The sequence below is a fragment of the Lipotes vexillifer genome, unplaced genomic scaffold, assembly GCF_000442215.2.
Source record: "Lipotes vexillifer unplaced genomic scaffold, Lipotes_vexillifer_v1.1 scaffold236, whole genome shotgun sequence".
Taxonomy (NCBI): Eukaryota; Metazoa; Chordata; class Mammalia; order Artiodactyla; family Lipotidae; genus Lipotes; species Lipotes vexillifer.
Window position 1 is genome coordinate 1201949 of NW_006773295.1, and position 14210 is coordinate 1216158.

The 14210-nt window shown below is 50.2% G+C and overlaps 1 protein-coding gene across 2 annotated transcripts in view; it reads left to right on the top strand.

Annotated features, from left to right (window-relative positions):
- Nucleotides 1-325: 325 nt before the first annotated feature.
- GLTP (glycolipid transfer protein) overlaps nt 326-14210 on the top strand; it is a 24240-nt gene continuing 10355 nt past the window's right edge. For both annotated transcript variants that reach the window (XM_007448214.1, XM_007448215.1), the window contains exon 1: nt 326-533. In XM_007448214.1, the coding sequence (XP_007448276.1) occupies nt 431-533 (103 nt within the window). In that variant the 5' untranslated portion in view covers nt 326-430. The remainder of the gene's footprint in view (nt 534-14210) is intronic.

Consider the following 14210-nt stretch of genomic DNA (forward strand, 5'->3'; position numbering starts at 1 on the left):
GGGGGGGGGGGTGCCACGCCGGGGGCGGCAGGTAACACACCTGAGGACGGGTCATCTGGGAGCGGCTCACCTGGGAGCGGCTCACCTGGGCGTACCTGGATCCACGAGTCGGCGCGCTTTCGCGCCGGGCGGGCTAGCTCCGCCCCTCGGCCAATGGTGACGCGGAGGTCCGCGGCCGTGGGCGAGGATTGGGCGCGGGCGGACGGGCGGACGGGCGGGGCGGGGCGTCCGGCAGCTTAGGCGCTCGGCCGGCGGGCGGCGCTCGGTGCTCGTCTACGCGGGCGCGGAGCGGGCGGAAGTGGCGACGCTGGCGTCCCTTGAGCCTGCTGCGGGCGGCAGTGACGGCCCCGGAGCTGACGGCGGCGGCCCGGGGGGCGGCGTGGACGCCCGCGGCGCCGGCTGGGGCATCCCCAAGGGCCTCGACCCCGAAATGGCGCTGCTGGCGGAGCACCTGCTGAAGCCGCTGCCCGCGGACAAGCAGATCGAGACGGGGCCCTTCTTGGAGGCGGTGTCCCACCTGCCGCCCTTCTTCGGTGAGCCGGGGAGAAGAGGGGAGCTGGCCCGCGGCCCTGACCCAGAGCGCGTCCGCATCCCTCTCCCGAGCCTCCCCCCACCATCCCTCAACTAGACACCGCAAAGCCTAATTCCCCACGCACCCGAGATCCCCTTTTTCTCCAAGCACCCCAAATTTTCCCTATCCCGGCCCGCTCCCGAATCCTTTTCCCCCCGAACATGTCACATCCTTCATCTCTTCCCAGACATCCCCAAATCCTCCATGTCCCTCAGACTCCCCCAACCCTCTGTCTCCCCAGACACCTCACATGCCAACATGTCCTTCAGATGCTGGCAGTTCTCCGCCCCCTGGTGCACCCCAGTCGTCCTCTCCCCACAAACAGCCCTACTCTTCCAAATCCCCAATCCTCCAATCCCCCATCTCCCCGAAAACATCTCTCACCCTATCATCCCCCTCTTCCCTTTCAGAGTGGCTCTCAACTCCCTCCCCTTAAAATGAATCCCCCCCATTTCATAAACCCCCTCTTTTCTGTAAATTCTCCCAGCCTCTCCCTCATGGGACCTTGTGAACACTTCTTTCCTTAGAATTCCCTCATTCCAGATCAGAGGCACCACCCACCACCCCCACTCCAAGGGCAGGAAGCCTGGCAGGGTGAGGAGGGGCCTTTTGGAGGGAGTCGCAAAACTCTGGGGCCCCTTCCTAGGGAGAGCCACCTAAAGCTTTCCCTCCATTTAGAACAGGGGTCAGGACAGGGGGGCTGCTATGTGGGGCGACATCAGACATGGAGTGCTTGGGATGGGGTCCAAAAGGATAAGACCCCTCCTCCATATGTCATGCCCTGGGAGGTCATAGGAGCACTGAGCTGGTTGCAGACCTTCCTTTCTCCCATCCCTCAGCCCAGCCCACACCCTGGATGGAAAATGGGAAACTGAAGACAGTACCGTCGGCCCCTGCCCTTTGCTTTGCTGGTCCTGAGTAAAGGGTGAAACCTGAGCTCTGCTTTTTCCTCTTCTATGTGGGCTTGCCCAGCGCCCCGCCCTCTGCTGTTTCATTTGGTGGCCTTGCAGGAAGAGACCGGTCCGGAGGGCAGAGTCTAGCTGAAACCCGCAAACTGACAGAACCTTGACACTGACTTGGACTGAAGGGAAGTGGCACCTGGGGCAGTCACCCTAGTGGGTGACCAGGGCTCACGGTGGGCAGTAGTCCCTGAAGTGCCGTGGGCTCTGGGGTGGTTGTGACTACGTGGAGTCGTGTGCCAGCTCTCCTCCTCCACCTCTTGAGCCTCAGCATCCCCATCTGTGAAATGGGCATGCTGATCTCCTAGGCTAGCGGCAAAGAGTAAATGAGGTGGTGTGTGTAAAGTTCTGAGGCCTTAAGTACCAAATAGATCTTAGCTGTTGGCAAGGGGAGATGTGTGGTTGTTATACAAGTTCCTGGATTCAGTTTTGGTTCCTTCATAGAGTGGATGATTGATGAATGAGTAGTATTTGAGTGAGTGCCATTGGCTGGTTTGTACGATTCTCAGACCTGGCTCTTTTATGTCCACTGTTACATCTCTGGTACCCAGAACAGTGCCTGGCACACAGTAGGTGCTCAGTCAGAACTTGTTAAATGTATAAAACATTCTTATTTTTTGTATCTCAGTGTTGAGATAACACTGACTCTCCAGGCAGGAGCTTGGGAACTATCTGGTTTGAGCATTGAGGAGTTGTTGATTTTTGTGACAGGTTTATCCCCCCTCCTTGGTTCTATGAGCATTTGCCCTGAACAAGGATTCAGAATCTGTTTAAGCTAGTCATTCTCAACTGAGGGCGGTTTCGCCTCCTCAGGGGACATCTGGCAATATCTAGAGACATTTTTGGTTGTCACAACCTGGGAGGGGGGCGGGGTGGTGAGGGGCACGGGGAGATGCTACTGGCTACCTAGTGGGTAGATGCTACCTAGTGGGTAGAAGCCAGGGATGCTGCAAAACATCCTCCAGTGCACACACAGCCCTCACCACAAAGAACTGATCCAACCCCAAATGTTAGCTGGATCTCAAGGTGGAGAAACCCCGAGTTAAGCTCTGTGGCCCTTTCCTCCCTCATCTTCAGCAAGGTTGCCCATCAGTTCTGCATTTGGGGGCTCCTTCATGTGATGCGATTATCGTGCCGGTTTTAGAGGGAAGCGGGGTGGTGGCGGCTGGAGCTGGCGGTGATCTGGTGCCCCTGCTGGAAAGCGCCCCCTCCTCCTTTCCCTGATCTCAAAAGACCCTTGTCTTTGCTGCGAGCCGGGTGCTGTGGGCCGTCACATCTGTTGACAGAAGCACCATTTATACAGAGGCCTCAGTGGGTTGGCCCACAGAGGATAATTCTTAGCACTATTTAAAAAAACGTGATGATCCATTTTGAAGCATTAGGCTCTTCTTGGGGGAGAGTTCCTCCCAAAGGTTTAAGCTTTAGGAGGATGCTCCCACCAGTGGCTTTTCTCTGGCACTCAGGGGTCGATGGAGATCCGCCGTCAGCTCTGACACATGGGCTTTGTCTAGGTCTTGGGAACGTCTGGTCCCCTGGATGATCTGGGTGGTGTGTTTCTGGAATGGAGCAGGCTTGGGATTATGGACACAAGAAGTCTGAAAGGCATTCGGTGCCAGTTTCCTCCAAATCAGGGTTTCTCCACCGTGACACTGCTGACATTTGGGGCTGGGCCATTCTTTGGGGTGGGGGTCTGTCCTGTGCTTTGTAAGATGTTTAGTGGCATCTCTGGCCTCTCTCTACCAGATACCAGTAGCACCCTATCTCCCCAAGTTGTAACAACCAAAAATATCTGCAGGGAGACCGAGTTACCCTTGGTTGAGAGCTACCGCTCTTGATATAAATAGGGCAGAGGGCTGAAAGCTGTGTTTTTAAAAAGTATTTTAATTCTGCAAGGAAGATCTGTTTCTCAAAGGAAAATTGAGCAAGAAGAAATGATAAATTAAAAATCTCCCTGCCATTTATTGAGCATTTACTGTGTGCTAAGCATTCTATGTAGATTAATTCACTTAATCCTCTCACAACCTTTTGAGGCAGAGTTTGTTGTTGTTATTGTTATTTAAGAGAGAATCAATGCTGACATTTCCGAGTAGTTTCATTCCAGACCCATTTATATCTTTATCTATATTTAAGGGGAAATGTATAAGCTGCTTTTGTACACCCAACAATATAGCATAACCACCTTTACCCATCAATCAGCATTTTTCATAGCTGCCTAGAACTTCATTGTTTGAATGTGGCCATAATTTATTTAACCAATCCCCTGCTGTTGGACATTTACATTGCTTCCTTTTTGTTTTTTTGCTCTTGTAAACTGTGCTACAGTGAACATTCTTGTATATATTTCTTTGCATACTTCTTTGGTTATTTCTAATGTTTAGAAGGGAAATTGCTGGGTCGAAGGGTGTGAAGGCTTTTAACCTGTTAGCACAACCCCATTTCTTAAACCATCATCGGTGGTGGTTTGGGACAGAATTGGTTGGGCTTGATGAATGCTAATTGGTTGGGCTGCAGGTCAGATGTAGCTCAGAACATCTGCATCCTGGGCCAACTCTTCCATATCTCCAGCCTGAGTCTCCCGAGCTGTATAGGTTTTGCTGTGTCCACTTAGAGGTCAGCCCTTTGTCCATCTTCTTTCTCTACCTTGACCCAGTAATTGGATCTCACCTCTGACTGATCAGTTTGCAGCTGACTTCTGTGAGGCCCTGCTCTCTAATCTTTTATGGTCAATTATGCAGCTGTTCTAGAGCATTTGCAATTGGAGGTTGGGGGGGGTGGAGGGAGGGGGAGGGAGAGGCTTAATCATTTAGTCGTGTCACTCCCTGCCTAGAAGCCTCAGTGGCTCCCTGTTACCCCGCCTTGATATCTGTGCTGTAGCCTTTCTGAATGGCTTGCAGCCTCACAGAGGGTACCATGCCATCATCTGCCTTGGCACTTTACCCGCGTCAATTTCTCTGCCTGGGGTACCACTCCTCTCTGGCCCACCACCTTCCTTTCACCTGGCTGGGTTCCACTTATCCTTAAGGAATCAGCTTAGGGGTCACCTCATCTGGAAAATCTTTCCTGACTCCCATGGAATCTACCCCATCCTGACACTTTGAGTTATTTCAGTGTACTTGGTGAGCTAGTGATGTTTGTCGAGTGAATGCTTTTGGTTCCATTCCCATTTTTCTGGGTTCTTCTAAAAGTGTTTTGCTTTCTTCTCTCTTTCTAAGTTAAAATATAGAATCAAATTAAGATACATAACTCATATCCTGTACCCATGGCAGATGTTAATAATCAATCATGGGGCTTCCCTGGTGGCACAGTGGTTGAGAGTCCGCCTGCCGATGCAGGGGAAACGGGTTTGTGCCCCGGTCCGGGAAGATCCCACATGCCGCGGAGTGGCTGGGCCCGTGAGCCATGGCCACTGGGCCTGCGCGTCCGGAGCCTGTGCTCCACAAAGGGAGAGGCCACAGCAGTGAGAGGCCCGCGTACCACAAAAAAAAAAAAAAAAAAAAAAAAATCAATCATGATACTGTTTTTTTTCCCCTTTAAGTCTAAACACAGCCTCGGCCACTCTGAGGTCCATTAGAATTGATGCATGAGGTGACACCTGTTTGCTCTCACTGTTTAGGGAGCAACCAAAGATGCAGGAGCTGAAAGTAATGATTTCTACCTCTTGGTTCTTGAGATCCAGATTCCAGGGGTGATTTTACTTCCTTCAGGCTTCTTAGCTTAATTAAATGGATGTGCATAGAATTGAGCCATACAGGTATCTGATACTAACGAAACAGTCCTAGAGTAGCCCCAGAAAGAGTGGTTTTGCATCACTTTGGTTCAATGCTAGCTCTATTTGGCGGGGGCGGGACGGGGGGGCGGGGGAATGGCAGGCCCAGAGGCACAGAATTATCTTGTTTTACAGCCAAAGAAACCAAGGCCAGAAAGGTTAGGTGACTTGCCCAAGGTCACACAGCCAGCAATTGACCACAGAGTCAGACTAGAACTCAGGCCTCTGGACTGCTTATGCAGTGCTTTTGCTGTTGTGCCTGCCTGCTTTCCTGGCTTCCTGTCTGGTCAGTGGAGCCAGCCTGTTTGGCCACCGAAATCCAGGAGCTCTGCTGGCTCCACTGTGGCTTATCCAAGACGCTGGGAGCCCCAGACCAGCTGTGCATGTTTCCTTGGAGCTGCGTGCCTCATAATCATCTTGCCATGCTGGGGCCATATCTCTTGCCTATTTGAACGCAGATTTTTTTTTTTTTTGCGGTATGTGGGCCTCTCACTGTTGCGGCCTCTCCCGTTGCAGAGCACAGGCTGCGGACGCACAGGCTCAGCGGCCATGGCTAACAAGCCCAGCCGCTTCGCGGCATGTGGGATCTTCCCAGACCAGGGCACGAACCCACGTCTCCTGCATCGGCAGGCAGACTTTCAACCACTGCGCCACCAGGGAAGCCCTTGAACGCAGATTTGATAGCTGGGGCATGGAAGTCATCCAGTGGGGAGGCCCCAGACAGCTCAGTTTTTCCTTTAATTGGGACATTGAGTTAACTGCCTGGGGACCAGCCCCACCCACACCCCCTTGGCCTCTTAAGAAGTTGTTCCTACCATTGCAACAAGCACCTCTCAGGACTTGGGACCACAATTTTTTGGTTTTTGTTTTTTAAGTTGATACAAATATATGTTTATTTTTGGTTTTGTATAGAATATCCCAAGAAAGAGAAACAAGAAACTGTATTAACCCTCGTCCAATAGCAGGTTAGTTATCATTTTGCTTGAGTGTCCGTTGAAAGCTGGATGCTGCAGGAACCGGAAGTAGACCGCTTCTAGGAGGAAGAAACAGTGTACTTTGCGGAGGGTGGTGGGTAAGTCACTTTCAGCAATGGGTTTTGCATGTTTGAACCGGCCTGCAGACTCCTCTCATCCATTGGAAGTGTGTTTGCAGGTAGTGAGTGAGGATTCATTAGCCTTGAGGAACACCTACTGCGTGCTGGTGGCACATACTCATGAGCTCACCTGGCCCAAGTTAGAGCCAAGTAACACCTGCATAGAGGGCCGCCGCTGGCCCTGTTGTCTTATCCTGTCCGTCTGTGTAACAACCGATGAGCTGGCTGCTTTGGAGGCTTAGAGGGAAGAAGCCGCTTTGAACCTGGGTCTCTTGTCCGCTGAAGTCCATGAATCGAAGTCTCTAGATAGATGGATGTCGGCATCAAGCAGCCGGCCTGAGCTTGAGTGCTGCTTCCATGGTGCCCCAGCTGTGTGTCCATGCCCTAGTGGTTCCCCTCTCTGAGCCTGCAGCCCCAGCTGTGCAAGGCGGAAGCTGGGCCTCCCAGGAGGGCCGATGGAGGTGGCCTCCCCCAGATGATGTTGGCACCTAATGCCCAGAATCACTCCATCTTTTTGCACAGGCGGGACAGACATCCTCAGACCTTTAGACTCTGCACTTCTTGCCACACAGCCCTTGGGAAACAAGGTTCTTGCAAAAACAAACTGCCTCTGGCTCTTGGTGACCAGCTGCCAGGGCTTGGGGCCAGCTGAGCTGCCTGGCTACTGAAGCAATTCTCACTTATAACATCCAAAGGCCAGTGCGGAACATGGACAAATGGTGCCCACGTGCTCTGTTCCCCCAGTGATAAGGATGAAATCCTCTTGATCCTCTGGGTTCAGAAAAGTCTGGCCCTGAGGTCAGGGACTGAGGTCTGGCCTCTGCTCCTGGAGGGAAGAGGATGGAGAAGAAAGAGGGAAGAGACCCGAACGTCCACTCTGTCACCTGCTATCATCCAGCCCCCGTTTCATTTCTCATCTGTGGGGTGTCTGTCGCATAGGGCTTCTCAGAGGAACAGTGCCCCATTGTGAATCGCCTCCCAGGCCCCAGCAATGTGCCTGGTAGAGCGTAGGTGCCCAGCCAACATGGGACTTGAAAGGGAATGGAAAGAATGCGTGACAAAGGGCTTTGTAAAATATAATGCATGACCCCATCATAGCTAGCATAACCCCTGTTTTGCGTGACTCCCATGTGCCAAGCATCAAACTAGCCGATATCTCATTTCCAGTCCTTATCATGACCTTATGAATTAGGAGGAATTGGTGTCATTTTACAGCAGAGGAGACCAAGGTTCAGAGTGGTGAAGGGATTTAACCAGGTCACACAGCTAGTAAGAGCTTTGTAGGGGGCCAGCCCTGCCACAAGTCTTCCAGAGCAGAAAGGGCCTTTTTGAACTGTTTGTCGGGGAGGGGAAATGATAGGAAGTAAGTTCCCATCTGGCAGTGTGCTTATTTCAATGAGCTTATTAGAATGGAAATGTAGGTTGCATTGTTTCAGTTTTTAAATGGCCTGGATGGATGTTAACTCCTTGTGTTACATTCTTACAAAGTTACTTGTAACAGGGTTGTTTTTTTTTTTTTTTAATTGTTACAGTGTTAACTGTATCTGAGCTTTTAAAAGTCATTACAATGGGGGCTTCCCTGGTGGCGCAGTGGTTAAGAATCCACCTGCCAATGCAGGGGAGATGGGTTCGGACCCTGGTCCGGGAAGATTCCCACATGCTGTGGAGCAACTAAGCCCGTGCGCCACAACTAGTGAGCCTGCGCTCTACAGCCCGTGAGCCACAGCTACTGAAGCCCGCGCGCCTAGAGCCTGTGCTCCACAACAAGAGAAGCCACCACAATGAGAAGCCCGCACACCGCAACAAAGAGTAGCCCCCGCTCTCTGCAACTAGAGAAAGCCTGCGTGCAGCAGCGAAGACCCAATGCAACCAAAAATTATAAATAAATAAATTTTAAAAAAAAGTCATTACAACGGATCAGCCCTCTCCAGAGTCCTGTAAAACCTCTGCTTTCTGTCCCTGCAGTTCCACAGTCAGCTCACACTTCCCCTGGCTCAGAAATGATTCCTTTTCTGCACTGCTGTTCCCCTGAGTTCCTTTCTCCACTCCCTCCTGAGATCTCAGACATTAATGGTCAGGAATACATGGTCCTTATTTTATAACTGAAGGGCTCCTGTTAATTTTACCCATATCAATCAACTGATAACACCTTCCTTCCCTACCTCTCTCTCCTCCCTCCCTTCCTCTCTTTCTCTTTTGATTTCTTAATCATTGGAATCACTCTTTTCTGGATTTCTTCTCTAAAGAATGATGATATAATGTATAATAATAGTTACTATAATCATAATCATAAAGAATACTTTTTAAAAAATTTAGCCAGAAACTATGGGGTGAGGCCTGTTATTAGCCTCATTTTACAAATGCGGAAACTGCAGCTCAGAGAGTTTAACTAAATTCTCCCAGGCCACACAGCAAGTAAGATAAATCATTTTCCCATCTGCATTCCCGATTGAAGGCTGGTTTCTGACGAAGGGTTCAATTTTGGATAAAGAGAGTTGGCATGTCATGGGGGTGATTTTTAAAAGCATCATTTTGTAAACATCCTTTTCTCTTAGATATTAGGATAGTAGAATTTAGAATGGGTACTAGTTTTAGGAAGGTGGGCATTCTCAGGGCTCTTAAGCTTCAAAATAGGCCTTATTGTAGACTGAGCCATCTACACACACACACACACACACACACACACACACACACACACACACACACACACACACACCCGTGGACTAATAAATGATTCATCTCCATCAGCTGTAATTTGAGTGCCTCCCATTATGATCCTTGTAACCCAGGATCTGTAAAGTTAATCTGCCCCATGTGTTTAACAACGAAACCTTATTATCCAGCTATTGAAAAAAAAAATTGAATTTGAAATAGAACCTCCCCAAACCGGGCTCCTAGAGTCATGACACAGGTACCCTCTTCATCCTTTTTCAAATAAGTATTTATGGGTTGGGTCTGGTATTCCCACACTGAATCACACAGGCTGAAAGTGAAGCTGTGCGTCTTAAAAATGGAATGCTTTTTGTTCTTGAAGGAAAATTATTCCTGAGATGAAATGAGAGGGCGGGCCAGGGCGGGGGCGGTTCTCTCACCTTCTTGCCTAATGTTGGGAACATCACTTGTTGGAAGATATGGGTGTCTGAAGAGGCAGGCGTTGAGGGGCAGCTTGGATGGAAATTTCCAGATATGTGCTGGGGGCTTGCTCAGAGCATGATGGCAGGTGCTTTCCAACTACGCTGAGGCCAGAAAAAGAGGAAGTGAATGTGATTCTGTGTGGCATGTGGTGACTGCTGGCTTACGGGGAATTCTGCTGTCTGGGCAATCTCAACCATCTGAACTATGACAGAGACCCGGGCAGAACTGTCACAGAGGTCATGCACAGAATGCTTGCTTGGTGCCTGTTTCCTCTTATTTTGCAGGCAATGGTGACAAAGTTAGCTATTTGTTTTCCAAGTATCTAGCAGAATCAAAGCACTGCAGAGAAAACAAGAGGAGTTTAAAAAAACTACACAAAACTGTCCTAAGTCCCTGAAAACATACCGTGTAGAGCCATTTAGAGAAGAGTTGAGGGGGCCTGTGACATCAGTGGGCCACACCTTTATCATAATTCCTGTTTTTGATGATGGCCTTGTTTAGAAAACTGCAAATGGCTTGCTGTACAAAGGCAGGGACGTTTGAGTTACATTTTGAGAAGTTCCATCCAGAATGGCTTAATGTGAAAGTTGGTACATTCATAAAATTTGGTAGATGGAAAATATTTCACTGCTTTATTTTCTTTTTATTATTGAGATAAATGTCTTTTCCTTTCTTCTTTTAATTGTCCATTTTTCTGTAAGGTCGTTGTTTTTTCTTATTGATTTGTTCGAGCTCTTTACATATTAGGGATGATAGTCTTTGGTCTATGATATTTGTTACACAGGTCATCCCCTCCCCCAGTCAGTTTGCTCTTTGGCCTGGATTGGTGATGGGATTTCCCCCCACCCCGACCCCATCCCACATAGAAGGTTTCTGGGTTTTGTAATCAGACTTATTGGTCTTTTCCTTATGCCTTTTGGGTTGAGTAGCATGCTTAGAAAAGTCTTCTAAACAGAAGGGGCCATTTGCCAACATGTTCCAGGTAACCAAGGCTTGACTGTCTTTGGAATCCGTGCCCATTAGAGTTGGTTCCATGCAGTGAGATGGTGAAATTGTACCTGATTTTTCTTTTGTTTTTGAGACAACTTCCTTTGATGAATGAGAAAAGCACCCGAGCGCCCCCTGCTCCCCCACCCCCTGCCCTTCCCTTCTGGCAGGTTCTGGGTGTCATTCTAAAGACCCTGTTGGCTGACAACAATGAAAAACAAGTTTGGGTTAACTGCAAAACAGGTAAAACAAGAAAGGTAATAATTTTGAGGCAGGGCTGCATTCTGTAGGAAAGGTAAAGCTGGATAACCCTCCAGAAGCATGTTGTGTCATGTATCCAGAGCAGCGGCCAGTTTGCGTTTCAAGGCTTAGGCCACGGTGTGCTTGGGGGTTAAAATCATTTCAGGGTTTTCCCGTCAGAGTCCTTTCGCTTTTGCTGAGTTCACACACACAGATAGAAATGTCCTAGAAAGAAAGGCTAGAGGGAGTGGTGGCACCAACCTTGGCTAATTGTGTCTGTGTGCCTGACTCTCGCCGTGTGACCCTGGGCCAGTCACTTGGCTCTTCTGGGCCTGGCGGCCTTGGGCTGCGCCAAAGCAAACATAAACCCAGAGCCTTCCATGAGGCGTGTTGAAGCTGGCTTCAGCTTACCTGGAGAGCCTCCTGTTTGCCCAGCACTTCACGGCTCTGGAAAGGGAGGGGCCTGAGCCCAGCGTGGTTCAGGCACTTGTCCAGACACCAGAGCTGAGAGCTGAACCCAGGACCGGGGCTCTGGAGCACAAGCGTGCTCCACCTCTGATCACAGGCGGCCCACCCCCAGATGCTGCCAGCCCGACTCCTGTGCGCCCATCTACGTGTACACAGTGATGCCTTTCCTGCTGGCAATCGCCCCCTCGCCCCGGCCCCATGCAGCGGGGAAGTGGATTCTGGGGTCGGTCGGCCTCACCACCTCCCTCTGCTGGGGTCCATCTCCCAGCCCTCAACTCCCCCTCTCTTGCTTCTGCTCTACAATTGGCTCCAGAAGTCCATCCAGACCCCACATCCTACCCTACAGTAGAGCAGAAGCTCTGTCCCCACTTGGTAGCCACGACGCACAAGAACAGCTGCCTTGGGGCCCGGCTCCTGCCGACCATGGCAGTCTCATGACCTGAGTGACACGCTGTCGGGAGAAGGCGAAACAAAAAGCCTTTCTCCCCGCCATCGCAGGGTGGGGCGGGCACTCAGAACCACATAAGAGCCGTTTCTAGAGCCAGGGAAGCTGAATAACATTCTGTGCATGTCTAAAATGCACACCCAGTGACCTGAGTCACTGGGAAAAGCTAGGAAGCCACCCACGCGTGGTTGATGACGATCTGTCATCAAGCTCTGGTTCCGCATCTCCAACGTGGGATGGCTTTACTCGAACATCAGCCAGTGGTGGGAATCAAATCACGGCCAGGCTCAGGGCCCTCACTTGGCACATATGGTGCCTGCCCCATCACAGCAACTCTACAGGAGTGGTCCCTTTCCAGGCGGGGAAACTGAGGCCAAAGCCCCTTCTCATAGCCTCGGCCATGTTAGTGGCATGGGTCCTTCGACCCGGTGCATTGGGTCAATCTTCACTATAAGAAAGTGGCTAGAAAAAGAACCTGGCAGGAAATGTGCCTCTAGATTCACGTTTCCTATTATCTGCCCCCTCATTCATGCTGGGGTCCAGCTCCGTGCCAGGTGCTGGGGGCACAGAGGCGGACTGAGGCCCCCTGGTCTCTGCCCTCTCTGAGCTCAAGTCCATGGCAGGGATGGGTGGAAAACAGAGTTACACGTGGAACCACAATCACGGTAGCAGTGCAGTGGACTTGGAGAAAAAGTGGAAGGAAGAAGTATGACTTTTATGAGCAGAAAAAAGTGTGTGACATTCTTGTTCTTTTTTTTTTTTTTTTTTTGCTGGGGGTCCAGCTCCGTGCCAGGTGCTGGGGGCACAGAGGCGGACTGAGGCCCCCTGGTCTCTGCCCTCTCTGAGCTCAAGTCCATGGCAGGGATGGGTGGAAAACAGAGTTACACGTGGAACCACAATCACGGTAGCAGTGCAGTGGACTTGGAGAAAAAGTGGAAGGAAGAAGTATGACTTTTATGAGCAGAAAAAAGTGTTGTCCATTCTTGTTTTTTTTTTTTTTTTTTTTTGGCTGTGCCGCACGGCATGTGGGATTTTAGTTCCCCCACCAGGGATTGAACCCGTGCCCCTGCAGTGGAAGCACAGAATCTTAACTGCTGGACCACCAGAGAAGTCCCAAGTCTGACATTCTTTTCCAACTTTATATATGAAAAATTTTAAACATACAGCAACCTGTTTGGGAAAAGCATCTTAGGAACTCGTGTAGAAATCAGCGATTTTTAGAAGATGGCTGCTGTCATCTGCCGATGCTGGCTTTCAGCTGCGACATTTCCAGCCTCCAGCCAACCCTGCTCACTTCAGACCGGCCCCCACAGTCTGAACTGGCTCTGGCCAGTCCATCCTGTTACTGAAGGCAGTGGTTTGTGTATACTGACAGACTCCCTCGGTTTGTCTCAAGTCTGAAGTCAAGGGGAGATTCTGTCAGCAACCAAAGACCTCTGTTCAGTCCTGAATGGCGGGGCAGTTTTGTCTTCCAATTCCAGGGCTTGTTCCTATACTTGGTGCTCCTAAGGGTATAGTCATACCCCTTCGATTGTCTAATTGGTGAATATGTGGTGCAGTGTTAAATACATTGCAGCCTTAAAGCTGTTTGCCCATTTTATCTTTAAAAATCTGAACAAATGGCTAGCGAACTCTTGGTGAAATTTAAATGTTAATAAAATAGTATACCCATAAAAAAATAAAATAAAATGTACAGCAAAATTGAAAGAATTTTACGGTGAATATTCATGAATCTGTCACGTAGATTCTACCATTAATACCTGATCATACCTCTCTATCCACCTCTCCATCCATCCATCAATCCACCTCATGTCTTTGGACAACATACATTTTGAAAGATGTGGAGGTGAAGCCATTGGCCATCCCTTTGGAAGGGTTTTGTTTTGTTTTGTTTTGGCTGAGCTAGGTCTTCGTTGCTGCGCGCTGGCTTTCTTTAGCTGCGGCGAGCGGGGGCTACTCTTCGTTGCGGTGCGCGGGCTTCTCATTGTGGTGGCTTCTCTTGTTGCGCAGCACAGGCTCTAGGCACGCTGGCTTTAGTAGTTGTGGCATGTGGGCTCAGTAGTTGTGGCTCGAGGGCTCTAGAGTGCAGCCTCAGTAGTTGTGGTGCACGGACTTAGCTGCTCTGCGGCATCTGGGATCTTCCCAGGCCAGGGATCAAACCCGTGTCACCTGCATTGGCAGGTGGATTCTTAACCACTGCGCCACCAGAGAAGTCCCCCTTTGGAAGGGTTTCGCCAGTCCCTATGCTGCCCATCCATGGCACCTGCCCGGCTCCTGTGAGGCTCGGAATTGGTGACCCTTGGTTGCACAGTCAAGAGGGGAAGAGTCTCCAGTGCTGGAGAGTCCTGGCTGTCTTGCATTATTATTATTTTTTTAAAGGAGGTTTCTTTTTGTTTATTTATTTTTTGGCCACGCCGCTCGGCATGTGGGATCTTTGTTCCCCGACCAGGGATTGAACCCTTACCCTGAGCAGTGAAAGCGCTGAGTCCTAACCACTGGACCGCCAGCAATTCCTGGCATTCTTTTTTTTTTTTTTTTTTTTTTGG